General features: G+C 56.2%; 11 protein-coding genes across 11 annotated transcripts; 5 read left to right on the top strand and 6 right to left on the bottom strand.

Moving 5' to 3' along the window:
- Positions 1–855: 855 nt before the first annotated feature.
- On the top strand, positions 856–3,168 carry ATEG_05721 (uncharacterized protein; the record flags this gene model as incomplete). The annotated part of the gene is made up of 4 exons (XM_001214899.1): positions 856–1,589; positions 1,640–2,320; positions 2,379–2,860; positions 2,915–3,168. The coding sequence occupies 4 exons, from the start codon at positions 856–858 to the stop codon at positions 3,166–3,168; spliced, it is 2,151 nt and encodes a 716-aa protein (XP_001214899.1).
- Positions 3,169–3,710: 542 nt separating this feature from the next.
- ATEG_05720 (uncharacterized protein) lies at positions 3,711–5,607 on the bottom strand (the record flags this gene model as incomplete). The annotated part of the gene is made up of 2 exons (XM_001214898.1): positions 3,711–5,389; positions 5,436–5,607. 2 exons carry the CDS (start codon positions 5,605–5,607, stop codon positions 3,711–3,713), a joined length of 1,851 nt encoding a protein of 616 aa, XP_001214898.1.
- Positions 5,608–6,256: 649 nt separating this feature from the next.
- Positions 6,257–7,726, bottom strand: ATEG_05719 (uncharacterized protein; the record flags this gene model as incomplete). The annotated part of the gene is made up of 1 exon (XM_001214897.1): positions 6,257–7,726. One exon carries the CDS (start codon positions 7,724–7,726, stop codon positions 6,257–6,259), a length of 1,470 nt encoding a protein of 489 aa, XP_001214897.1.
- An 809-nt stretch (positions 7,727–8,535) lies between these two features.
- Positions 8,536–9,838, bottom strand: usgS (transmembrane protein UsgS; the record flags this gene model as incomplete). Its single annotated transcript, XM_001214896.1, has 5 exons — positions 8,536–8,901; positions 8,954–9,347; positions 9,397–9,569; positions 9,624–9,730; positions 9,781–9,838. The coding sequence occupies 5 exons, from the start codon at positions 9,836–9,838 to the stop codon at positions 8,536–8,538; spliced, it is 1,098 nt and encodes a 365-aa protein (XP_001214896.1).
- Positions 9,839–10,334: 496 nt separating this feature from the next.
- On the top strand, positions 10,335–11,972 carry ATEG_05717 (uncharacterized protein; the record flags this gene model as incomplete). The annotated part of the gene is made up of 1 exon (XM_001214895.1): positions 10,335–11,972. One exon carries the CDS (start codon positions 10,335–10,337, stop codon positions 11,970–11,972), a length of 1,638 nt encoding a protein of 545 aa, XP_001214895.1.
- A 1,145-nt stretch (positions 11,973–13,117) lies between these two features.
- ATEG_05716 (MIF4G domain-containing protein) lies at positions 13,118–15,729 on the top strand (the record flags this gene model as incomplete). The annotated part of the gene is made up of 2 exons (XM_001214894.1): positions 13,118–14,483; positions 14,531–15,729. 2 exons carry the CDS (start codon positions 13,118–13,120, stop codon positions 15,727–15,729), a joined length of 2,565 nt encoding a protein of 854 aa, XP_001214894.1.
- Positions 15,730–15,848: 119 nt separating this feature from the next.
- On the bottom strand, positions 15,849–17,445 carry ATEG_05715 (uncharacterized protein; the record flags this gene model as incomplete). The annotated part of the gene is made up of 2 exons (XM_001214893.1): positions 15,849–17,234; positions 17,281–17,445. The coding sequence occupies 2 exons, from the start codon at positions 17,443–17,445 to the stop codon at positions 15,849–15,851; spliced, it is 1,551 nt and encodes a 516-aa protein (XP_001214893.1).
- Positions 17,446–17,675: 230 nt separating this feature from the next.
- Positions 17,676–19,131, top strand: ATEG_05714 (acetamidase/formamidase family protein; the record flags this gene model as incomplete). The annotated part of the gene is made up of 5 exons (XM_001214892.1): positions 17,676–17,750; positions 17,813–17,831; positions 17,879–18,167; positions 18,226–18,499; positions 18,553–19,131. 5 exons carry the CDS (start codon positions 17,676–17,678, stop codon positions 19,129–19,131), a joined length of 1,236 nt encoding a protein of 411 aa, XP_001214892.1.
- Positions 19,132–19,282: 151 nt separating this feature from the next.
- ATEG_05713 (NAD(P)/FAD-dependent oxidoreductase) lies at positions 19,283–20,669 on the bottom strand (the record flags this gene model as incomplete). Its single annotated transcript, XM_001214891.1, has 2 exons — positions 19,283–20,427; positions 20,477–20,669. 2 exons carry the CDS (start codon positions 20,667–20,669, stop codon positions 19,283–19,285), a joined length of 1,338 nt encoding a protein of 445 aa, XP_001214891.1.
- A 584-nt stretch (positions 20,670–21,253) lies between these two features.
- On the top strand, positions 21,254–23,185 carry ATEG_05712 (putative MFS transporter; the record flags this gene model as incomplete). The annotated part of the gene is made up of 7 exons (XM_001214890.1): positions 21,254–21,311; positions 21,360–21,448; positions 21,497–21,859; positions 21,905–22,060; positions 22,117–22,574; positions 22,631–22,889; positions 22,943–23,185. 7 exons carry the CDS (start codon positions 21,254–21,256, stop codon positions 23,183–23,185), a joined length of 1,626 nt encoding a protein of 541 aa, XP_001214890.1.
- Positions 23,186–23,762: 577 nt separating this feature from the next.
- On the bottom strand, positions 23,763–25,157 carry ATEG_05711 (41 kDa peptidyl-prolyl cis-trans isomerase; the record flags this gene model as incomplete). The annotated part of the gene is made up of 4 exons (XM_001214889.1): positions 23,763–24,703; positions 24,769–24,888; positions 24,989–25,027; positions 25,142–25,157. The coding sequence occupies 4 exons, from the start codon at positions 25,155–25,157 to the stop codon at positions 23,763–23,765; spliced, it is 1,116 nt and encodes a 371-aa protein (XP_001214889.1).
- Positions 25,158–25,238: the final 81 nt, after the last annotated feature.

Genomic DNA, 25,238 nt, shown 5'->3' with positions numbered 1-25,238 from the left:
CGTATTCGTTTGGAACGCCTCCGGGAGTCGAAAAGTAAGCACTATTTGCGATTGACCCGCTTGCGGGCCGAGACAGCCTCCCATCGCTGATACTGTGACAAATCGATTTGCTTTGCATAATTTATGGTTAAATTTTGAACTCGTCTGTGCGTTTTGCCAGCAGATGGCAAGTCAGCAGTGCTCAAGGCGTAGCGAGTCTATACATACGTCCAAGCGCAGTCAGAGACTTCAGTTGGCTTCCTACATCGTTATGGAGTTTAGAAGCTAAAACAAGCTGAGGAGGAAAATTTCTCCAGGAAACTCAGTAGTTAAAGAGCTAAGCGAAGGATCTTTGATCCATGAGGAAGCAAAAGCCAGTAGAGGCCTGGCAATGCGTATTAACAACGTTAGTTGACAGGAACAAAACTGAAGCAACTCGACTTGATCATCGGGCAGTAACGTGGATGAATAAGGACATCGACAGGCACAGCCCTGTGCCGATAAGTGCGGCTTGATATGTCTTGGATTTCCTGACAGGCAGATGCTGATATATATCTAGATGGTGAGGCCTTAGGGTATTGGATACTTATAGTAGATGAGGGGAAGTATACCAACACCACCACTTACAACACCACAATCAATACTACCAGACCACAAGAACCTGCTCTACCATCTTGGAAATCACTTATTAATGAGATTGAAATCTCTGTAATTGCAAAATGCAACCACGGATCACATGACTATGCCGAACGCCGACAGCAACAACTGGTGACTAATATCAAACCCTCTCGGCGGACGTCGGCCAACGCACTCATTACTTCCTCCCGGCCATCCTCTCGCACTGTCAATCCACCACGATGGACGGCCATGCAAACAATGTCTGCACGTCCCTACCGTTCCAAGCGGCATCGTCCCTGTGATCAATGCCGAGAGAGGAAGCTGGGATGCCAGACCGACGAGGGTTTGCCATGCGTGCGCTGTCGTTCGGCCGATCTACCTTGCACCTTTGAACATCCTCCCCCCAAACGGCCAAGACGGGACTCTTCCTGGAGCCAACAGGGCTCGCACAAGGCGTCCACTGAGTCTCCCGCCTGTCACGATCCATCCCTGCTGCCCTCGTGGGAGGATCGTCACACCGTGCCACCGCCGTCGCATCTGCCCTCCCGGGGCACCTCTGTTAGCAACCACCCTGTCCAGCCCCCGGCGTTTACAGGCTCCCTGGAAGATCTACAGGCACCGGCCGGCGTGTCGCCTGCCGTGTCTGGCCATCTGCTCACGGTAGGTCCCTCTCCCACCCAGTTCGTGCAGAGCCTGGATCAGCTCGAGGGCTTTTCCGCCCAGCTGTTCGGCGCATCGGCTGAGTCGGACCCCTGGCTCCTGCGGCATTGCGCTTTCGACGATTCCGGAGTCAAGTGTTTCTACAAGGTCCATTTCCGCAATGCCGGTGGTGTCCCGACGGCAGACAGAATCCCCGTGCATTTCATGATTGCCGCTGATGAGTTGGCCGCGTCGGCCAAGCAAGAAACCTCTTGTCGCACCGCCGGCGAGACCACGCGTGACGAGCTCAATCGCCTAGTACCGCCCGAGTATGGGCAGCGGCTGGTCTCCTTGTAAGCATCCTGGTCCCATGCTGGGTCAGCTGCCAGACTAACGGAAGTAGATTTGTCAAATATGTTTATCCCGCGCTACCGCTCATTTCGCGCTCGCAGATGGGCCTGAGCCCGTCCTGTTCGATCCCAGAGACGTGGGCCCTGGATCGCACCCCCGTGCACCTCCTAGCGGCCGTCTATGCGTCGGCATTGCCGTTTGCCGCGCATGACGACTATCTCTGCGTGTTGAACACGTATAGCCCGCCGCCGGCAGACCGGCTCTGGCGCATGGTCTATGAGCTCGTGGCCGAGGAGATCCACACGCCGCATCTGGCCGTGCTGCAGGCCGCCCTGCTGTACCTGCACAAACCCATGGACGAGAGCCGGGCGAGCACCGCGGACACGCCCTTCGTCTGGTCGTGGGTCGGCAGCATTGTCGGGTTGGCCGAGTCCCTGGGCCTGCATATCGAATGCCGCATGTGGGGGGTTCCGGCGTGGGAGAAACGGCTTCGGCGACGCCTCTGGTGGGCCGTCTATGCGGAAGACAAGTGGCGCAGCCTATTACTGGGCCGGCCGACCTACATCCACCAGGGAGAATGGGACGTCAGTGAGCTGGACGGTGCGGATTTTCTGTTTCACGCCCGCGGCGCATCCTCGTCCTCGTCGGCCGTGCAGACCACACAGGATCCTGTGCCCTTCCGGTATCTGGTGGACCTGTCCAGGATTGCCGAAGAGATCTATGAATCTTTCTAGTGAGTTATTCCATTCTTGGAGACATCTCGTTGGATGCAAGGCAACTGACACGGGCAGCACTCTCCGCAAATCGCAATACCTGTCAGAACGCTTCGACGCATCGCATGACATCGGCCGTCCGCTGCTCGAAAAGCTCAATGACTGGTACTCCACGCTGCCCGAGACCTTCCGCCTGCCCAACTGGAGCAAATCCGTCAGCGGCCTGGCGCCCTATCCCACCTCGATCCACTTCGCCTATCTGATCCTGGTGCTCTTCGTCTACCGCGCCCTCCTGCGGCCAATGGCCCGCTCGTCCAGCCCACCCCTGATCTTTGACCTGGACGAACTGCCGGCCAACCCGTCGGCCTTGGACCCCTCCGCCGAGTCGCCCATGCTAGATTGCATCAACATGCCCGAGATCGAGTCGTTCCCGGCCGTCGACCTGACCGATCACAGCACGGGCGAGACCACGCTGAACGCTGCAGAGCGCTGCGCATCCATCGTGATCAGCTTCACGCGCCGGCTGACGTCGAGTGACTTTACCGGGTTTTGGTATTCATGTGAGTCTCCCCCGCCATGTCGTCACACGAACATGGCTTGCTAATTGCTCACAGGGTCCCGTGTCGGCTTCGCGACGGTCTCAAATTTCACGCTCCTCCTCTTGGTTCAGGCGCCGAATGCCGAGCGCGCGGCCAAGGGCAAGCAGCTGGTGGATTCGTGGCTGCGCGTGCTCCGCTGCCAGAGCCAGAGCTTTCCCATGATGAAACTGGGTCTGACCCGGCTGGATGCCGTGCACTGGGTGGGCCTGAACCAGACGTTTGTGCTGCCGCAGCATGTTCAGGATGTCATCCAGTCTACGGCTGGTTAGTTCGGCGAATGATCCTTCGCTCGGCCAAAGCGTTCTGTCTATAAATTCGCTGGTCTGTCTGAGGGCATGTACATAGTCATGATCGAGTATCTTGAAGAAGTCTAATACTATCTGATATCACACAATCCCTCAACATGCCCGAGTCCATTATCAAGCTGCTCAGAAAGTCCAAGGATACCAGAACCCAGAAACCGCTAGATGACTCGATGTCAGAGACCACGGTTATTGAGTAAGTCTGCTTCTACCTGACCTATCGCAACTATACTGACCAGCAGACAACCCACCTACTACATCGGGAGGCAGACCGCAAAGCAGACCCAGCAGTCCTTCAACCGTAAGTCTATACAAGTCTTCTCATTATGTTCACTGCTAACTGACGCAGCCGCCGATATGTGCTTTGGCTCCTGCTGCCGCAAGTGATTGCCGTTCTCGACCGTTGCTCTGGCCATCTCCATCCTGTTCGTATGAACGCATGTATATAAAGCCATAATGTCTAACGAATCAAAGATACACACCGACAGCCACCATCTCCGTAGCAATGGTCACCTCCACTTCAACGCAGCCCATCCAAACACCCTCATAACCGCCACAATCCCCAGCGTGATGCCAACATGCTTCGCCAACACCCCCGTCTCAAACCCATACATCTCCAGCACGCCACTGCCGGCAATCAAGCACCGCTCCTTCAGCGGCGTATCAAACTGACAGAAACACCCGCGCCCACACGCATAATCCCTGTACCCGAACTCATTGCTCACCAGCCCGCGAAACACATACGCCTGGTAATTGATATAGTAAAACACATACCGATAGAACGGATTCAGCTGCGGCACCGGCACCATGAACCCGTTGCACGCCATCCACACGCCGTTCGCCATGGCCGTCAGCGCCAGCGCCCCCACAAAATCCGGCACCAGCGCCGCCATCAGCACGACCAGGCTCTCGGCCGCGACCAGGTTGAGGTACGTCCACAGCACCCAGGTGAAGAAGGCCGACGCCGCGGGGCGCAGGTTCACCATCCAGTAGATGAAGGACGACGCGGAGAGCGAGATGAGGAACAGGTACGGCAGGCCGACGAGGAAGTTGGAGACTACGAACGCGGTGCTGCCGTACAGCCCGTTCGCGCGGTCTTTCACGTACACGGCGCGGTCTTCGATGAACGCCGGCACGTACACCACCGCCATGAAGGACATGAAGGCCGACCCGAAGAGGATGCAGTTGGCGTACGGCTGCAGGCTGGCTTGTGTGGGCGGCAGGCGCAGCCAGACTGTGCCCATCAGGATGGCGAGGCCGAGGTACATGCCCAGCCGGAGCCCGTAGACGAGCATGTCGCGGCGGCTTTTGAGCCAGGCGCGGTGGATGAGGACGAGGGTTGTGCGGGGGAGGGAGGGAGGTCGGTGCTCGCTGGGAGGGTCCGGGAGATGGAAAGTCTGTGACGGGCGTGTTTGGGATGTGCTGTGGGCGAGCGTCCAGCTGTTGTGGATGTGGTGGAGTCGCTGCTCGGCGGCGGCTGAGTCTCGCTCGAAGTCGATGTTGGTGAGGCAGAGCAGGAAGTCGGCGGGGTTGGTGGATGGGGGCATGGCGAAGCCGATGCGGTCGAAGTACGGCTGGATGGTGGCAATGTCACCGCAGTAGCACGTCTTGCCTGCCGACAACAGCAACAGCTTGTCGAAGAGGCCGAATGTCATTGTCGAGGGCTGGTGGATGGAGGCGAGGACGATGAGGTTGTTGGCTTTGGCCACGTCTCGGACAAACGACATGACGCTGAAGCTGGCGTGGGAATCGAGGCCAGAGGTGGGCTCGTCGAGAAAGAGGATCTTTGGCGCCGAGATCAGCTGTGCGGCGACGCTGAGACGACGCTTCTGCCCGGTGGATATGCCTTTTTTCAGGAGCGTGCCCACGATCGTGTTGGCGTGGTCCGTTAAACCGAACGCATGGAGCAGCTCGTCTACGCGTCGCTCGCGCTCGCCGGCTGTCTGCACATGGGCGAGTGAGAGGCGAGCTGCAAACTGTAGAGTCTCTTTGACTGTCAGAGATCCGATCAGCGCATCGTCGCACTCCACGTAGGATGATAGGCGGCGGATGTCTGCTGTCGATGGCTGTTGTCCGTTTATGAGGACAGTCGACGAGACTTGGGTTTTATCGGCGCTGCGACGAGCAAGCGCATCGAGGAGGGTTGTCTTGCCGCTCCCAGACGGTCCCATTATGGCCATTATCTCTCCTTGAGCTGGTCAGATACGGTGGTAGACGGTGAGCGTGAAAAATACCTGCTTCGACATGGCCGCTCACATTGCTGAGTATAGCCTTGGGCTTCTTCTGCTGGCGGTCTCGCACAAACACGCTGACATCGTTCCACGAGATGTTGCTGACCGCAGTATTGTGTAGATACTGGATGCCATGATCCTGACGTTCGATATCCTCTTTCCATTGACTGGACATGATTGAGTCAGCCGAGATGGTCCGAGAACGAGCACACTTTGAGGAGAATGGGATAATGTTGACTCTGGAGGAATGGCATGCAGCTGAAGATGGTGTTCGCTTTCGTGCAGACTAGTGCAACATCGCTTGTACGATCCATATCGAGACTGGCTCTAGTAAAGGCGCACCATATCAGCGCATAGCCATCCAATTGTCCCAATTAGCACCCTATCTGGCTGACGGCCAAGCTCACCTGTCATCCTGCATTGAAGCCAGGGATAGGCCGCCATGGCAGAGGAATATGCAGTCAGCAACTGGCGCCCCCCCCCCGTTCGTATCTGCACGTCGGCCGTCTCCTGGGATTCAGTTGGACCGGCGCCTTGTCTGACCAACCCATCACATGGCCGATTGTTTAGTTTAAAACCAATGTAGATGCACGAGACGGATCTGGTGGCGTCTTTCGTCGCGCCATAGCAGATCCTGCACAGAAAAAGCAACGACAAAGCTATCGAGTGGCTTGTGCAAGTCCCAATCAGCACCCTTAATTCTTGTTATATTCGCCGTATACTTGACTATTTTGAGAAAATGGTATGCAGCACAGCGCTGCACAGCCATGTAGTTCATCCCTCTCGGCTAAATCCCCCCGATCATCCAGTAGTCCGGAACACTATCAACAATGCTCGCGCGCCGGCAAATCCTCACTGCCAGTCACGCGGTCACGATAGGTGCTCTCTGCAAAAGCAATGAAGCGATCGACGTCTCCGGCCGTCGACGCAATCCCGAAAGAGACACGGACCGCGCCCGCCGACGGCAGCCCCAGGAGCTCGATGTACTCGTCCAGGGACGCCGTCTTGGACAGACGGCGCAGCTGACGTAGCGACGGCACGTCCAGGCCGAATGCATTCTCGCCACCGCCCGGATTGCAAAAACACCCAGTGCGCAGGGAGATGCGGTGGGCGGCGGACTCGCGGGCCACGAGGCGCTCGTCGACGACCCTGCCAGCCGCGTCGAGGAAGTTGAACGACACAGTAGCCCCGCGCATGGATGTCCCCGTCGGGCCGTAGATTCTGACCATGGGGCGGCCGTCGCTGTGCGCCAGGCCGCGCAGGCGCTCCAAGAACCAGCCAGTGAGACAGCGCACGCGCGTCGCCACGACGCTGATGTCGATGTGCTCCAGCCAGTCCAGGCCGACGCGCACGTCGGGGATCGAGAGGAAGTTCAGTGTGCCGTCCTCGAAGGCACTCTCATCCGCCGCCATCTGGTGCCAGGGGATCCCTACGCTGACGGCCTGGATGGTGCCGCCGGAGAACCACGGGCGAGCCAGCCGGGCGAGCGCGTCGCGCCGCGCGACCAGACAGCCCACCCCCGTTGGGTAGCCGAACACCTTGTACCAGCTCACCATGATGAACTCGGGCTGACAAGCGGGCGACGAGAGGTCCAGGCGCGCCGTGGGCAGATAGGCGGCCGCATCCAGCAGCACGTCGTAGCCGCAGCGTTGTGCCAGGCTCACCCACGCCAGCGGATGGCGCACGCCGCTGAAGTTGCTCTGCGCGGGGTACGCGAATAGTCCCTTTCGCCGGCGTGTCGTGCCGCGCCTGAACACCCCCAGCCCGGCGCCATGCCAGCACAGCCCGCCTAGTGCTGACGCGAGCGTTGCGGAATCGACGCGCAGATCGGGCGCCTGCACGGGCAGATAGACCGTGCGGGCGTGCTTCCGCCGGGCGAACTCGCGGATGCCGTTGACGGAGTTGTGGTTGTCGGACGTCAGGATGAGTTTCTTGCTCCGGCTGAATGGGTAGGCTTCGCCCACGAGCCGGGCTGCGCCGGTGGCATTCTGCGTGAAGATCACGGTGTATTCTTTGGCGGAGGCGTTGAGATAGGACAGCACGCGCGCGCGGGCTTGTTCCACCAGGTGTGTGGATGCCTCGCTGGTAGGGTTGATCGAGTGCGGGTTGCCGTAGAGGCTGTTCGTTAGACGTTCTTCGTGCGCACGATACTGCGCTTTTGCTGCAAGACCTGCGCCGGTGTAGTCCAGATAGAGATGGTCCTGTTCGTCGAGATAGTTGTATTCGGTTTCTCGCAGCTTGTCGAGGACGGAGGTGTCCTGGTATTCAGGGTACATTTCCAAGATGCTCTTCATGTTTACTTCCGTTTCTAAACAATGGGGACTATAGCATTGCAACTACGAACTTGAAGCGAGTAAGCCTTGTTATATGTCTCTCTGTCGGGCATATCCCAAAAGCAAATCGACGACAGACGAACTATTCCTTCGTCGTAGAATGCCATCTGCTTACCCTCCGGCTTATCCCTGTACACTATTGATTCCAGCAAATCATGCACATTCGAGGATTTGTCACATTAGGTGGCGCTTTGATTATTCTTTCAGCTTGCCCTTGACTTGGCTATGGCTCGTCAGGATGGAGTGTCTCCTATGGAGGTAAGGGTGATGAGCGTAAGCCAGCATGCATAAGCTGGCCCCCATCACCGTCGTATCATGTTCAAATAGGAACATTAGTCGGCCAATACGAATGATAAGGAGCGTGAAAGGGTATTGAAGCTGAACTTGAGAAGGTGATCATATGAACGGATCGCGCATCACCATGTGAGACGCATATTCGTCTTGTATGGAAGGTGAAGCTGTTCCAGGGAAAAATACACTATATATCAAGGCGGAATCCTAAATCATGACTGCCGATGCACAAGCCCAAAGAAACATCATTGTTGACGAGGGTTATTCTTAGGCAGTGAACACTCTTATGATGCTGAGCCTCGTAACACACAAGGTATACAAGCCCATCTCTGTGGGGTGCAGTCGAATGCTGTATTGTCGTTGCTTTTTCTCCCCTATTTGTCATTGCATCTTTTCTTTTTCTTCACAATCCCATGTGATTGTTTTATTCTTTCTAGTAGACAGGTGGTGTACTTGTCCGTTGTAGTCTGCACCTGCTCCTAGGAAAACGTTCTTCCACGAATCTCGCCCATCCCGTCCTTCTCAGTCTTCTCTTCATAAGAAGCCTCGTTAAACTTGTCCAGGTTATCCAACGATAGTTGAAGGAAATCGTGCTTGTTCTTCCACGTCACCTGCGTCTCAGCGAAGCCTTCGCTCTCACTGGGGGCGGGTGGAGGGTCAGTGATTTTGGTAATGAGATATGCGGTAGAAGCCTCTGCGACACCATACATCAGAACGCCGATGAACGGGATCTTCAAGACCACCGTAAAAGCGAAAGCGAAGCCGAACAAGACCCCTTCTCGATCGGCAAACCATCGGCGTTTCTGATCGGGCGTGAACTTGATGCGGCAAAAATAGGGCTCCAACTAAATAGCTTGTTAGTGGCGCTGCTATATGAAGATGGAAATAATGACTCACGAGTTCTCGCATCAAGCTCCGAGAAGCAAAATACGTATGAAGAAACCGGACGAGGTAGTGTTTCGGGAGGAGTAGACCAGTTCCAAAGATGACCGCAGCGGGAGTCGTGCCGACAAAGTTTTGAAGCGAATAGACCGAGGCCAGGGGCATCACGAAGCGGCCCAGACCCGGGACCAACGAAAGGATGTAGACACCCAGGAGCATTCCAACCTTGCGGCCGTATCTACGCAGAAACTGCATGATGGCTTCGGGGATTGGCTTGGAGACGCCGGCACTCCCTTTGGTGGAATACATGGCAAGATGGGGGTAATACATGGCACGCAGAGTTCGGGGATCGTCTGTCTTGTGCTTGTCGACGTAGGTTGAGTCGACCCATTTCAGGGATTCCATGAAACTGCATTGAGTGTTAGCAATGCCAGTGTTTGTCGAGGGATGTGTCTTACATTTCATCCAAAGTCGGGGTGACATATCGCATCAGGGTCATGAGAAGAAACGGCACCTGGAGGACGGACTGATTGATGAAGTCCAGGCTATTCAAGAGACTATCATCCCAAGTGGCTCCCTCCAAATCGACCACCCAGGAGAGGAGCCAAATCATGAACCTCACCCCGATGATCTATGATGTTGATTAGATACAGTCATTTGAGTTCACGGGAGAGCCGGGACGTACCGGAATCTGGACGATGATCTGAATGATGATCCCAATGGCGATGGCCAGGGCCGCCTGACGGAAATGCTCATATTTGAAGAGCTCTGCGTTGCGTAGTGCTCGGACAGCTGTACACACCATCAGCTTTTGGATCTCATCATGGTTGATCATGACTTACTTCCGACTACGGTGAGCTGGAAGCCGCGGATGACGGCATTGGGCTCAAAAGCCGGCATCCTGGGGGTTTTCTGCTGCAAAAGGGTGTCTTGCGTCTATGCAAGACCTGACGATGTATACCACACCGTAAAACGTCAAGATCTGCAGGAGTTGAGAGTTGTCGGGGTGAAGAAGAGAGTGAGACACTGACGCCATGAAAGCTTGTCCAGGCAACCATATAGTATGGCCACGGCCAGTGATTGGCCCGCTAGCCGCCAAGCGCCACACGCCCCAGCTTGCCCGATCTGGTTAGGCCATGTTCCTGGTTGCCTGAGGCTGCCTCGGTCCCTTTCCCCGCCGATAGAAACAAGGCGATTATCGCCATCTCCTTCTCTCCTTCACTTCTTCTCTCTCTCTCTGTCTCTGTCTCATCCCTCGATGTAATAATATTCTCTTTGTTTACTTCTCAACACTAATCTCCACCAAGTCTTTCCTTGATTACTCTCTTCTCTGTATTATCTACCCCTCTCCTTTGATCCATGTACCCGGTTCTTCCCTCCATAGTCCTCATGAACCATGTCCGAGCTTGCGGATGCGCCGCCGTCTCACATACAACCCGTTCGTCGCGCCTTCACTCTCCCAACTAAATTAAATCCGCGCATCTCTCGCAAATCCGACACTTTTGGTCCGTCGGAAAATGACTTGTTCTATCATCCCTCCGCCAAAGTCGTTCATTTCGCCCCCAGAGCGGTCGCGCCTATTCCCTCGAGCACCGCCCCGTCCGATTTTGACTACCCCGTGGATGCCGTCGAGACTCTTCCATGGCGATCTCCCACTGAGCGGACGGTCGCGTTCGCCCCTCTTAGACTCGAAAAAGTCCATGGATTGACCGTCTTTCTCAAATGCGGCAACGTCGTGCATGCGATTCTCAAAAACTCCCAGTGTTGGTGTGTCGATGGCGAGTCCACTTTCGTCCTACGCATTCGGCCTTTGACTTATTATCGCATCGAACTGCCAAATGAAACCGAGGAAGACAAGGAGTATGTCACGGCGATGAAGGAGGCGTTGCCCCAAGTTCTTCGTTACGAGGTTACTCCCTGTCCCTTTAAGAGAGGATTCACCGTGGAGATCCCAGAGGAGGCGAAAGTGCGGCGCCGGAAGAAGGCATGGCGCCCGAAAGGCCGACGAGAAAGCGATCCGGTGTATGCTGGTCATACCCAGGAGAAGAGCCCTGCGCGGAAAGAAGCCGTATCCGATTTTTTAAGCGCCGGTGAGGATACCGATGGAAACACCACCGACGACAGCTGCTTCACTACAAAAGGCAGCACTAGCACCATGCTTGAAACTATTCCAGATGACAGCGAACCGTTCGTTGCGACTGACAGCCCGGTTATGGATGAGGGCCCCGCAGACTCGAAGGTGGACAAGCAAAACTTTGGGACCTTGCTGGCAAGCTTCGAGGACAGCTCCGAGTCTCAACTTGATGGGGGACTGCCCCTTTCTTCCAGCGTCGACTCTTTTCATTCGATCGGATCCTCTTCGCAGGAGGAAGCCATTTCTTACACTCCAGCTGCTCCCGTTGACAGTGTCGAACTGACTCCGAGTCAAGCACGCAACGAACACTCCCCACCCATGCCCACTTTCCAAGAGGTGGACTTTGCAGCCAAGAAAACGCTGTCTGGTCCTCGATGCCATGATTGCGCTTCCAAGCCTGAGCGCTCTCCACGAGCTTCATTCTCGGAGCCAGAGATGAGATTACTCGTGCCAGGTGCGCTGCCGGATGACGACTCCGTGACAACACAATCGAGCACGCTCAGAACGCCTGACTCCAACCCTAATCTAAGCAGCATGAGTGTTGAATTTCGTCGACGATCCAAAGCGTCGCGCGAACGAGAGGTTTCCCCGATGCCTCCTGCATCCGCCTTGGTCCTTCCTTCAGAGAAGTCCGATGCGGCATCAATCATTCAAAAGACATGCACGCTTGTCCTGGTTCCTCCCATTCAGCTGTTAATTGTTCTGATTCATATCGCGGCCCGTATCGTCATCGGGCCTGCTCTCAACTCCGCCATGGATGACTTGAGCCGGAAATTCGAATGTCAAATCACCGATCCGCAAGAAGCGGTGGATGACTTTGACCTTCCTCTGGCGCCGGACTGCTCGAAGCGGCCGTCCGTTTCGGGTGCAAGCAAGTCTGATCCATGGGAACTGGATTGAGGCAAGTTGCGTCTTTCCTTTCATTTGATATCATCTCCTATATTTCTTTTAATCTTCTCTCATTTGCCCCTTTATAATTTGCCCTGTCCCCCAGCCATGTCTTTATAATGATGCTTGATTTGTATGATCTTACTCCCGGCGGTTCTTTTGGTTGTGTACGGTCATGGGATGGTTGTGTTGCATATGTACTCCACGTTGTATTTTAGCGATTATACCTAGTTAGTCACTGTGAATATACCCGGCAAGAAGGCTCCTGATCACGTAGGACTATATCTCATTCAGTCCAGAGCCGTACCACTCTGGGGATATCTGCTAGATAAACACGAAAGAACCCCATTGAACGCCGCGTATGCAAGTTACCCAATCTCCAGGTAAAAGCCCACTCATCTAAAACCCACCAAAATATCAACGAGAACAATTAAGCCTTGGCCGCCTTCCCAGCACCACCCTTCTTCGCCTTCTTCTGTTTCCGATCCCTCTTCTTCAACCCAGTCATGCCGCCCTTGCACACCTCCGCATAGCGCGCGTAGAACGCCTCAAGGTCCTCCGGCGCCACCACCGTCGACAGCTTTACCTTCGTCGACTTCGACTTCTGCACCTTGTTGTTCTTCGGGTTCGGGGCGTTGGTGTTTCCGTCCGATGCGCGGATGAGAATCGCCGGCTGCGACGGCGTCTCAGTGTCTGTGGCACCGTGCAGCATGGGCTTCTGGGAGAGGTAGACGGAGCCGCGGGCTTTTTGGGAGGTTTTGGACAGCAGGTCCGTCAACGAGGCGAAGAACTGGGCGTTTGGTTAGTGGATGGATTGGAGTGGGGAGATTGGGGTGAGTGGGTTGCGGACCTCCTCGTGGGGTGAGATGGGGGTGGCATTGTGGGATGAGCTGTGCTTGTATGCTAATGCGCTAGCTTCTGGAAGATAGAGACAGACGACAATTGACAGAACAGAGACAGCTGGAGTGTACTGTGTACTCTAGTAAGTAGCTAGTGCTTAGTGGGGAGCGAGAGGACAAACTCCGCAAAAGGCCCACACCGCCTTCGCTGTCCGCCTCCGCCTCCGCCGATTTCTTCGGCATTAAAAAAAAGTTGGTTCACTCATGAACACCCACCCACCAACGGTGAACTTTTTTTACACGACAGTGAATTCCCCCATGGGTCGTCCGAGACATCTGACCACCGCGTTACCGCGGGAGCTCCGCGCAGAGCTGGGTCTGCGAGATACCTACGGCGACAAGAAGAACCGGCGCAACACGCCCGCCGCACGGAAAGACCGCCGCCGCGCAGAACGGGCAGAGAAGAAGACGAAACGAGCGCCGGTGTCGAAGAAGGGCCGTTCGCAGCGAGGTGGCGACGACGATGGCTTCGACGATGACGGTGGATTCGATGAGATGGAGGGTCTTGGAGACGGGGACTCGGCGTCGGAAGACGACGTAGCGGCGACGATGGCCAAGCTGGCGAAGCAGAAGAAAGACAAGCCCAAATCGATACTCAAGAAGGCGAAGCCAGTCGAGTCGGAATCTGAAGAGGACGAGCCACAACCGCCGCCGCGGAAGGTTTCTAAAACTGTCCAGGAGAAGCTTGACCAGGATGATGCGGAGATTGCGGCGCTGGAGAAGAAGCTCGGCCTGAAGAGGGGGAAGAAACTGCCAAAGTCTTTTGCCGAAGACGGGCTGGATGAGCTACTGGGTGATTTGGGTGACGGGTCCGCGGATGAGGGTCGGAAGCGCAAGAGAGAAGCCGATGAGTGGCTGCGGAGCAAACGGAGAAAGGCCCAGGGCCTCGAGTCGGAGTCCGAGGATGACGCAGAAAGCGACGAAGACATCGACCTGGACGAGGAGGACGACGACGGCGAGGAGGATGAGTTCGACGAGGATGATGATCTACTGGGCGATCTCGCCGAGGATAGTGGCGAGGACGACGCCGACGAAGATGAAAAAGAGCCCGCACCGAAGAAGAAAGAAAATCCCTATGTTGCGCCGGTGGTCGAGACCAAGGAAGACCGTCCTCAGAAATACATCCCTCCGTCGCTACGCGCTGCATCCAACTCCGAATCCGAATCGATGACCCGCCTACGGAGACAGGCGCAGGGTCAGCTGAACAAGCTGTCCGAGGCCAACTTGGTGTCAATTCTTGCAGAGTTCGAGAAACTGTATCGAGAGTATCCCCGGCAGAACGTGACGTCTACGCTGATAACTCTGCTGTTTGGCCTTATCTGCGAGAGATCTGCACTGCAAGACACCTTCGTCATCCTCCACGCAGGCTTCATCGCGGCTTTGTACAAAGTCGTGGGCATGGATTTCGGTGCAGAACTCGTCCAGAAACTGGTCGAGATGTTCGACGCGCGCGGCGACGAACGGGGCCAGTTCCAAGGAAAAGAGCTTATCAACCTCATCTCCCTGCTGTCCCAATTGTACAACTTCCACGTTGTCGGGAGCACGTTGGTCTTTGACTACGTCCGGCTTTTCTTGGAAGAAATCAACGAGGAGAACACCGAGCTGCTTCTCAAGATCATCCGAAGTAGGTCATCCTCTCCCCATCCCCTCAGCAACGACTAACATGACCAGACTCTGGCCCTCAGCTCCGACAAGACGACCCCTCCTCGCTGAAAGACATCGTCCTGCTCATCCAGCCGGCCGTCGCCAAAGCAGGCGAGGCCGCCCTCTCCGTCCGCACGAAATTCATGGTCGACACAATCACCGATCTCAAGAACAACAAGCTCAAATCCGCCATCGGCTCCAGCATCACCTCCGAACACATGACCAAGATGCGGAAAATCCTCGGATCGCTCAGCAACAACCGCGTGATCCGCGCCTCCGAGCCGATCAGCATCTCCCGCGACGACATCCACAACTCGGCGAAGAAAGGCAAGTGGTGGCTCGTCGGCGCCAGCTGGAGGGAAGACCCGCTCGTGTCCGCGCGCCAGGAGTTGTCCAATCTGCCCGTCGACACGCAAAATGCCGTGCCGGAAGATGACAGCGACGGCGAACCGGACTACGTGAATCTCGCCAAGGCGCACCGCATGAACACGGACGTCCGACGCTCCATCTTCGTCGCCATCATGTCTGCGACGGATTACCAGGATGCGCACGTGCGCCTGCTGAAACTGCGGCTGAAGCGCGCGCAGGAGTACGAGATCCCGCGCGTGCTGACCCACTGCGCCATGGAGGAAGAAGCTTACAACCCGTACTACACGCTCATATCGCGCCGGCTGTGCGGCGAGCTCGGCCGCCGCATCAAGATGTCCTTCATGTATACATTGTGGAACATTTTCAAGCGCATGGGCGAGACGGGGGATATGGACGACGAAGACGACACGGGCTTCGATGATGAAGACGAGAACCAGTTGCCCATGAAGGCCGTTGTCAACTTGGCCAAGATGTACGCCAGCATGATCGCCGACGGGACGCTGAATTTTGGCGTGCTGAAGATCCTGAACTTTGCCTACCTGCAGCCGAAGACGAAGACTTTCACCGAAATTCTGCTCATCACTGTTATCCAGCTGTCGCAGAAGCAGAAGGGCAAGAAGGGCAAGAACAAGAAGCCTGAGGAGGAGGAGTCTAGGGATGAGAAGGCCCTGATGGAGATCTTCATGCGCACGCAGGAGACGCCGCAGGTTGCCAAGGGGCTGATCTTCTTCCTACGCAAGGTCGTCGCGAAGACGGACGTCGTCTCCTCGAAGGAACTGAAGCTGGTGCGATGGGGGTGCCGGGTTGCCGTCGACGCACTGAAAGCGGTGGCTAAACAGGGTGGTGATCTCGATTGAGCATTGTATAATGGGATAGATAAAGAGTAGACTGTACATGTGTTCACGAAGAAATGGTAACATCTATCTACACTTGACTGGTTCATTCGAAGGGTATCATACATAATATACATCATAGCTTACAACACCTCCCATTCCATCCCAACAAGCCATGGCCCGGCTGGGACGTCCCCAGAAGAATCCTTTGATATAAGATTCTCAAGTTCGCCAGTCTTCCCTACAACCGGGTCGCCCAGATCCAGCTCCCAAACTAGACCCCGACAGATACCGATGAGATTCCCCGCCTGCAAGTCCGGGACTCGCGTACGGGTTGAGCTCTGAAACGGCGATTCAATGCTCCTGGTGCGGGGAGGCCCTACGAGCAAAATGTTCTTCGGCGGCACATCCTCTCCGGCATTACCTGACGAATCCACCGGACGGCCGCGCGCAAAGGCGAGAGGGCCGGAGCTGCCAAGAGCAGACTGCCTCACCTCATCTACACGAAAAGCCAGAAAATACTTCTTCAGATCCACGGAATCCGACACCGCATGTCCAGCATTCATCTGCAGGGCCTCGCGTTTGGTTGCCATTTCGAGTATCCAACTGCGCACCTCCGCCGCCATGCCGCCGGGGAGATATTCTGAGGCTGTAGATCGCGGGCGACCACGGCGGCGCAGTGCACGCGACGAGGGTGAAAACGGTGTCGGAATAGTCGACGGGTCGTTATCTGCCTCTGACGGCGAAGGGGAGCGCGGCAGCACAAACCCTGGTTTGCGCCTTGAGGGGGACGAAGAGCGTGCGGGGGTCGCAAATGGCCTAATAGTTGGGTGAGATTGACTGCTGGGAGGGGCCTGGGATGCGGAGAGGACGAATCGAGGGTGGCCGCGGAACGAGGGGCGCGTGCTCGTTGGTGTCGAGGTATGCGGTGTTTCCGTTGCTCCGACGGAGACCGTTTTCTGGGGAATTCCTTCCGGGAGAGCATCCAGACGGACCGCATCCGCGCGAGGCTGTACAGGAGTTTGGAACGGTTGGAGCATGTGATGGGCAGTGTTTGGTGAGGCAGGGTCTGTGTCTGGAGGTGACGATTCGATCAGGTCCGCTCCGGGTCTCCTTCGCTGCGTCGACGGCGTTTCTATGTCTGCGGAGCGACGGCGCCGTTTCGTCCCGCGGTCTGGTATAGTCCCAAAGAGCGCCTCAAATTCTGCGTCAAGTTCGGGCGCGTTCTCCGGCGGACTACTACTGAGTTCTTCTCTGCGACGACTCACGACATGGCGCGTTTGGGGGTCGGGTGCTTGCTGATCCAGCTCCTCGTCGGAGTCTTCGATTGCCTCCTTCTGAGTGGGTCTTGGTACACGCGCTGTCCCTATGGGAGTGGCTTGAGGAGAGTCTTCCGTTTCAATGACATCGTCGCTGTGTGCGGTCTGTGCTGGGGTTTGCGACAGAAGGAATCGTGGGGTCGAGGCGAATTGAGGGCCCGCTGCGCGGGAGGATGAAGTTGGACGAGCAGATGGGAGGCGGAAGGGGGTCTATACAGATTAGCAGATGATCCGTATATCAGAGGAAGAGACGTACGCTGAAGGGGGGCATGTATGATGTATAGTAGGAGAGATGAAGAGACGAAGAGTTGTCGCGATGATGATAGTCGGTGGGCGGATTTCCGTTTTGGGCGTCGCGGCTTATCTTATCTCTCCGGCAGCCACCGACACCTGAGGCAGCATCCGTATACTTCTCTTCCATCCTATCATCTCCTCGACATCCATCATGATAGCGCTGATAAGCACGGAAATACTCGGTTCCTCATGCAACTCGGGGTCTCTGCGGGGTTTGCGATACGATAAGCCACCTCCAAATCCCCGTTGGAGACGCTGAGGGGAGTCTTGGAGAAGGGTTTATTACGGGATCAGACCGCTGGCATTCCCCTCATGAACTGCACTCTTGATACTCTACATCTCAACTCATCCAGGAAAATGGGCCAGAAAGGAATCCGCACAGCTCTGAAAGTTGACTTGAACAAGCCAGCGTGGGAGCAGCCTGGGTTGCATGTAAGTATCATGATCCTCCAACGTATTATATAAATTATACCCAGGTACTAACAGATCTGCAGAATCGGTGGCATCCAGAGGGTATGATTGAACCATAAGCCACAGTCCATCGCAGCTGACACGAACAGTCCCTTCGTGCGGCAAGATCGCCAACAATGAAGTCGTTAAGATCGAGTGCCTCGACTGGACCGGAGGCCAGATCAAGAACAACGACTCGGCCGACGACATAAAGAACGTCGACCTCACTCAGATCCACTACCTGTCCGGTCCTTTCGACATCGAGACCGCCGAGCCCGGCGACGTCCTCCTCGTCGAGATCCAGGACGTCCAGCCCTTCGAGGACCAGCCCTGGGGCTTCACGGGCGTCTTCGAGCCCCAGAACGGGGGTGGATTCCTGGATGAGATCTACCCCAAAGCGTAAGTATCCTCAGCCGAGACTTACGACACCGCATTTGCTAAAGATCTGGAAACGCAGAGCCAAAGCCATCTGGGACTTTGAGGGCATCTTCTGCTCGTCCCGTCATATCCCCCATGTGCGCTTCGCGGGCCTCATCCACCCCGGCATCCTGGGATGCGCGCCCTCGGCCGAGGTCCTGGCCGAGTGGAATCGCCGCGAGGGCGAGCTGATCGCGACGAACACCACAGGCCGTGATGTCGCTAAACCCCCAGAGCCCAAGAACGTCCACGCTGGCAGTGCAAGCGAGGATATCAAAGCCAAGGTCGGGCGAGAAGGCGCCCGCACTGTCCCGGTACGTTCATGGCCCTCTGCTCCAAAGCAGTGATGCAGCGCTAAGAAGACCAGGGCCGCCCCGAACACGGCGGAAACTGCGACATCAAGAACCTCTCCCGCGGCTCAAAGGTGTATCTACCAGTGCATGTGCCCGGGGCCAAGTTCTCCGTCGGCGACCTGCACTTTTCACAAGGCGACGGCGAGATCTCCTTCTGCGGCGCGATCGAGATGGCCGGCGTGATCACCCTCAAGTTCACAGTGATCAAGGACGGCATGGCCAAGCTGGCCATGAAATCGCCCATCTTTCATCCCGGCCCTGTCGAGCCGCAGTTTGGTCCCGGCCGCTACTTGACCTTTGAAGGCTTTTCCGTGGATGAGCATGGCAAACAGCACTATCTTGATGCCACAATTGCATATCGCCAGACGTGTCTCCGAGTTATTGAGTACTTGCGGCGATATGGCTACAGCGACTACCAGATCTACCTGCTGCTCAGCTGTGCGCCTGTTCAAGGTCATATCGCAGGACTGGTGGATATCCCCAACGCGTGTACTACTCTGGGCGTGCCGATGGATATATTTGATTTTGATATTCGTCCTGAGGCGGAGGTAGTGAAGATGGATATGGGGAGCTGTGCTTTTGCGAGCAGTTGATTGTGTCCTTTTTATTGATCTCTTTATGTGATGGTGTGTTTCCCACAGTCTTATAGCCTGGTCTGGTCCTCTATGTTGCTCAGAATGAAGCGTTCAATTATACGTAGGATCCATTATAAGCAATCTCAGACGCCAGCTTGCCATCATCAGCCTACAGCCGGCTTTCGCTCCCCACGCAAGTCCATTCATTGTCCCCGACATCCTGAAAGTCCATCACCCGATTCGGGCCTCCAAACCGGTTCTGCGTATCTCTCCAGTCGCGGTGCACCGCCGTCTCCGGCCGCCACCGCACGGCCGGCTTCACCTCCTCCTGCAACCGGCCCTCCAGCGCATCCGCGATGAACCCTCCAATCGTCGGCATCTGCATGGCACCATTGCCCGACCCGCCAACAGCCACCAACAGTGACCGATGCTCAGGGTGCCGGTCGATCAGAAACGCCCGATCCGGGGTATCGGCGTCCCAGCAGATGCGCGCAAAGGCCAGTAGCCGATCCGCCAGATGCGGCATCGTGTCCCGCAAGAAGTCGCGTGCGCGTGCCTCAGCCGCCAGCGGGATCTGGTGCTTCGCAAAGGGCACGCTGCGCAGCTGGCCGCCGTGGCGCGGGTCCGGCACGAAGTTGCAGTAGCCTGGGTGCTCGTCGCAGATCTTCAACTCGTGGCAGTCCTCGTCGGGCTCCATGAAGAAGCCCTTGGCGATGTTGAACAGCACCGGCAGGTTGCGGTACTGCTGCGCCTCCTCGGGCGTCATGCGGATATGGCAGAGCGTCCAGGCCGTCGGACGCAGCTGGTTCTGGAAGTCCAGGAGACGGTCGCTGGCCGCGCCGGCGGCGAGGATGGTGTGGTCGGCGCGGTGGACGATGCCGTCGGCGGTCTGCGCGCCGGCCACGTCGCCGTGCTCGTAGACGAGCGAGACTACGTTGCCGTGTGGCGAGCCTGTGATGAAGGTCACCCCGAGACGGCGCGCCTCGGTGTACGCGGCCACCATGGCCTTTTTGGCGTGGATCCAGCCGGCGCCGGTTTTGTTGAGCCACCCCTTCCAGCCGGGGAACTCGCCCGTCAGTACGCCCGGAGGCATCGTTTTGCGAAAGTCCTCGGCGGTGTCGAGCTTGACAAAGTCGCCTCTGGAGGGATTGATGTCTGACTCTTCGATGTGTCGGATGAGGGCTGGCGTGTGCCCGGAGATGATGAAGCCGGTCTCGTGGAAGTACGGCTGGAAGACAGGGTCTGTTCGCCAGGCTTTCAACGCTGCCCTAGTGCAGGTAGAGAAGGCGATGCTCCAGGCTGAGTTGTCGCTTTCTGTGTCTTGTTAGCGGTTGATATACTCCAGTCGGTAGGCGAAGCGTACGCTTAAGCTCTCTATGCTCCATGATCTTGTTGATGTCATTTCCCGCCGCAATGGGCGATGGCACCGGATGGGGATCCAGCACGGTAACATGTTTGTATCCTCGACGAGCGAGATGCAGAGCTGTTGAACATCCCCACGTTCCGGCTCCTACAATGAGGATGGAGGAGTCTGGGTGGAGGCGAGAGGCAGACATGCTTTTGCTCGGTATACTTCGATATACTTCGACCGGAGGGATTCAAGACAGCAGCAGAAGAACCCAACCCCCTCACGAGAGTTGCTGTGCCGTATTTCAAGTCGCCTCCCTGCGGAGAGCAGCGATGCCATGCATGGGTTAAGCACCGTTTAGCGCCGGGTCTAAATAAATCCAAGGATTTTAGTCTCGCTGACAATCCCCGCTCCAACGGCTGGACCTTCCTCTGCTCTCGTCTCTCCGCATTCCATGTCTACAATGGTTCTAGACAACGTCACTTATCGTATTCGCCTGCAGCAGATGGACGGTTATCAGCTCTGCGGCCCTCTGGCGCGGTGGACCTCGGGTTATCAACTGCGGAGACACCCCGTTTGAGGCATGGTTGGAGATAGGATCTTCTATATCTCCAGGTCTATCATTCTGTGGCTTGCAATGGTTACAGCAGGTTCGGCTTGGGCCGATACTCCAATGGAGGAGTGATGCTCGGGTTATCGCGAGGGGATTCTCTGTCTCTTGTCTGCTGATGATCAGCATATAAACTGCTGGACTACCCCGGCTGAGAGGACCAAGCAAGCGAACTGGACAAGATGGCTCCCTCCGATGACATTCTCACTGATGTGCCGGGCACGGTGTATCTGGTTGATAGTATGTTCCTTAACTCCAGTAGTGATCTCTACTGACTCGGCTGTACAGAATCAGAAGCCTTGACGGACTCTGCTCATGCAGAGCAACGAGATATCATCCTCATCCCACAGCCTTCCTCCTCCCTAGCAGACCCTTTGGTGAGCCCAGCATCTTTGCTTCAAACGTGCCCATACTAAAGCCAGCAGAACTGGGTCAAAACCAAGAAATACTGGTCCCTACTCCTCATCTCCTTCTATGCCTGTGTCATGTCGTTCGGAGAGAACAACTGGGGCGCATCATGGACGGTCATCTCTGCCGACACCGGCGTCTCTATCGAAGACATGAACGGCGGTTCGGCCCTTAATTACCTCATGCTGGGCTTCTTCAACATCATCTGGATTCCTTCCGCCATGAAGTTCGGCCGCAAGATTGTCTTCATCATGAGTCTAATCTGCGTCGCTGCGTCCAGCATCTGGGGAGGCTTCTACCACGGCACGGGCCAGTACTATACCATGACTACTATCAATGGAATCGGCACAGCTGCCTATCAGGCTCTGATCCAGCTGACCGTATGTGAATGTGTCTCCTTTCGGGGTCCCAACTGACACGCCTAGATCTTCGACATGTTCTTTGCGCACGAGCGCGGCCGCATGCTGGCATTCTACATCTTCTTCCAGCAGCTCGGGTCCATCCTCGGCCTCATCCTGGGCGGATACATCTCCGACGGCATCGGCTGGCGATGGAGTGCACCTATCGTGGCGATAGCCTGTGTAAGTCCAGCGCCATAGCGCATCCTCGTCCTTGTCTCCTCGTCTAACACCCCCAGGGCGTCCTCATCCTTCTCTTCATCTTCACCTTCGATGACACCATGTTCCCCCGGTACCGCTTCCTCACAAACGAGAGCCTGCCTCCCCCAACATCTCCCGTCGACAAGACAGCCGACACCGACGAGAAGAAGAGGCAGCCCGAGTCGACACGGTCTGTATCCCCCAGCAACGGCATTGGAGAAGTCGACATCCTGCCGCGCACCTACCGCCAGAAGATCGCCCTGGTGCACTACTTCCCTGACGATCAGACCACCTGGTTCCAGTACTTCCGGCGTCCGTTCTTCCTCTTCGCGTTCCCCAACATTGTCCTCGCCGGCATTCAGTTCGCCTTTGGCTGCACCGCCGGCATCGTCTCCTTCAACACCATCTCGGAGATCCTCACCGAAGCCCCGTACAATTTCAGCGCGGGCTCCACAGGTCTGGTCTTCCTCGCTGCACTGGTGGGCAACTTCATCGGGTACGTAGGCCCTTCCTTCCTCATCTACAGGCAAGACCTGGCTAACAGCGTAACAGAATGGGCATCGGATACCTCTCCGACTGGATCGTCCTATATCTCGCCCGCCGCAACAAGGGGTACAAGGAGCCCGAGATGCGTCTGTGGACGCAGATCTTCCCGTTCCTCTTCGCCGCCGTCGGGTACTTCACCTACGGCTGGGGCGCGCAAAAGGGCGACCACTGGATGTCCATTGCCGTCGGGCTGTGCTGCATGATTGCGCAGCAGGTGTCGGCGACGAGTATTGCGACGGCATATGCCATGGAGTGTTTTGATCGGGTACGCCCCTTGCCACTGAAGTTATGATGCTGGCTAGCTAACGTCTCGTGTAGATTTCCGGAGAGCTGGTTATCGTGCTGGCGTGCTGCTCGTCCATGATCAACTTTGCCATCTCGTTCTCCATCCAGCATTTTATCAATGCCACCAATTACGGCTGGGCGTTTACGTTTTATGGTCTTCTGGTTGTCGGGTCCATGGTCATGACGGTGCCCATGATGGTCTGGGGGAAGCGTTGGCGGAGACGGTGCAAGGGCCGGTATATGAAGTTTTTGGCTGAGGTGGGCCGCTCTCCTTAGGTAGTGTTGGTGTGGAAGGTGTTTCGAGCTTTGAGATCGTATTGAGTCAATGCACTTGTCTGTTACCTGATGGTTGGAAGGGCCGTTTATAGTGGTACAACTATCATGCTTCATGTTGGTACACGATCTCTATATAAAGGTATCGCACACTCCACAACGTGCTTGTATATCAATCTTTTGATTATCAGGAGATTGAACATGTTGATGTGACCGAACTCACTCTCATGTTCTGTTTGCTTAAGAGCTTGTTGCTATTTGTCTCTACCTAGTAGGTCGCAGAGCGAAAGGAAAGGCCATCAGATACATCTATAGATCCTAAACCGGCCGACTAACATTCAATAGAAGGGCTTTCCGGAATGCCTTCACTTTCCATGTCAGTATAACAAATCATCTATTCGACTCCCCAGTTTCTCCGACCGCTCGCAACAAGAGACAAACCCTCTCTCCATGCTACCATATGCTACGACACCTCAGGAAGCAGAAAGAACCGAACAAAAAGTACAGTCTCGAGACATCGCTTTTTAATGCTAAAAAAACAACGATTTCATGCATCATGAATCGTAATGACATTATCGCTCTATGAGAAGAACTTCCGGGCCGCGGCGCGCTCCTTGGCCTCGCGGTCCTTGATGGCCTTCTTCACCCGGGCAATCTCGTTGACAATCGCCGCATCATTGGGCGCCAGCTTGGACGCTTCCTCCAGATCCTTCAGCGCCTCGTCTTCCTCCTTCAGGCCGCTGCTGGCGACGGCGCGGCGGTAGAGCGCCTTGGCCTTGTCGGCATCTCCGGCGTTGGCGGCCGCGGCCACTTCCAGCGCGTAGGAAGCCCAGGTCTGTCCGTTCCGGAACTGGCCCAGCTTGTTGGCGAGGAGGGCGGAGTTGGAGTGGAGGGTGAAGCGGAGCGCCTTCATCTGGCCCTCCAGCTCCTTGGGGTCGTTCTCATCCGGTCCAGGGAACTCGTTCAGATACCGCAGTCCCTTCTGGTACTTCTCCAGACCCAGGTTCAGGTCGCCGCTCTTGAACGCCGCGTTTCCAAAGCCCTTGAGTTCCCCAGCGATCTTGTAGCACACGGGGGCATTCAGCTCCTCGCCCTGGTGGTCATCGGGGAAGTCCTCGTAGGGGTCGCCGGTCGCATCAGGCACCTGCTTGTCGGCGTCGTCGTAGTCCTGGCCGGTCAGCTCCCCGCAGTCGGCGATCGTCACATCGGTGATGGGCTTGTCGGCCTGGGTGGGCATGTTCTCGATCTTGCGCACAACGCTCTTGCCATTGATCACCTCACCGAAGACAACGTGCTTGCCATCGAGGTGGGGGGTCGGGACAGTGGTAATGAAGAACTGGCTGCCGTTGGTGCCGGGGCCCGAGTTGGCCATGGACAAGAGGAAGGGACGGTCATGCTTGAGATCGAAGTTCTCGTCGGGGAACTTTTCGCCGTAGATGGATTCACCACCAGTTCCGTTGAATGCGGTGAAGTCACCACCCTGAATCATGAACTGTTTGATGACACGGTGGAAGATCGAACCTATATGCAGTGGGGTGCGTAAGATTCTGCACACGATCCCGAGAAGCGGGGAGGATATCACCTACCCTTGAAGCTCAATGGCTTCCCCTGCTTGCCCACGCCCTTTTCTCCGGTACAGAGGGCACGGAAGTTCTCTGCGGTCTTGGGGACGACTATTGGAGTCAGATTGGCGCCAACATGGTATTCTGGGGTTAGAAAGTTATAGTCATACCATCGTTGAACTGTTGGCGGGGTATTAGCGACTGAATCGGAGCTAGGGATAGCAAGAAAGTAGAAAAGACTCACCAATTCCAGCGCAATCCGGCCGGTCTTCTGCTGACCAACCTGAATGTCAAAGTAAACGCGAGGACGACCTGGAATGGTGGTGATCAGTCAACAGCTGAGGCCATGATGCGCTAGAGGAACCCCTCAGCGGAGATGAGGGACGGGACAACATACGCTGGGAGTCAGCCATGGTGGAGAATTGAGGTAGGGAGATGGTACGAGGACGAGGATGCGACGGGAGAGGTAGTCTGATAGGAGAATGAACGAGGTG

Source organism: Aspergillus terreus, genomic scaffold (assembly GCF_000149615.1).
Source record: "Aspergillus terreus NIH2624 scaffold_8 genomic scaffold, whole genome shotgun sequence".
NCBI classification, from domain to species: Eukaryota; Fungi; Ascomycota; class Eurotiomycetes; order Eurotiales; family Aspergillaceae; genus Aspergillus; species Aspergillus terreus.
Note: the sequence above shows the minus strand (reverse complement) of the source record. Positions and strands in the feature narration are given on the sequence as shown.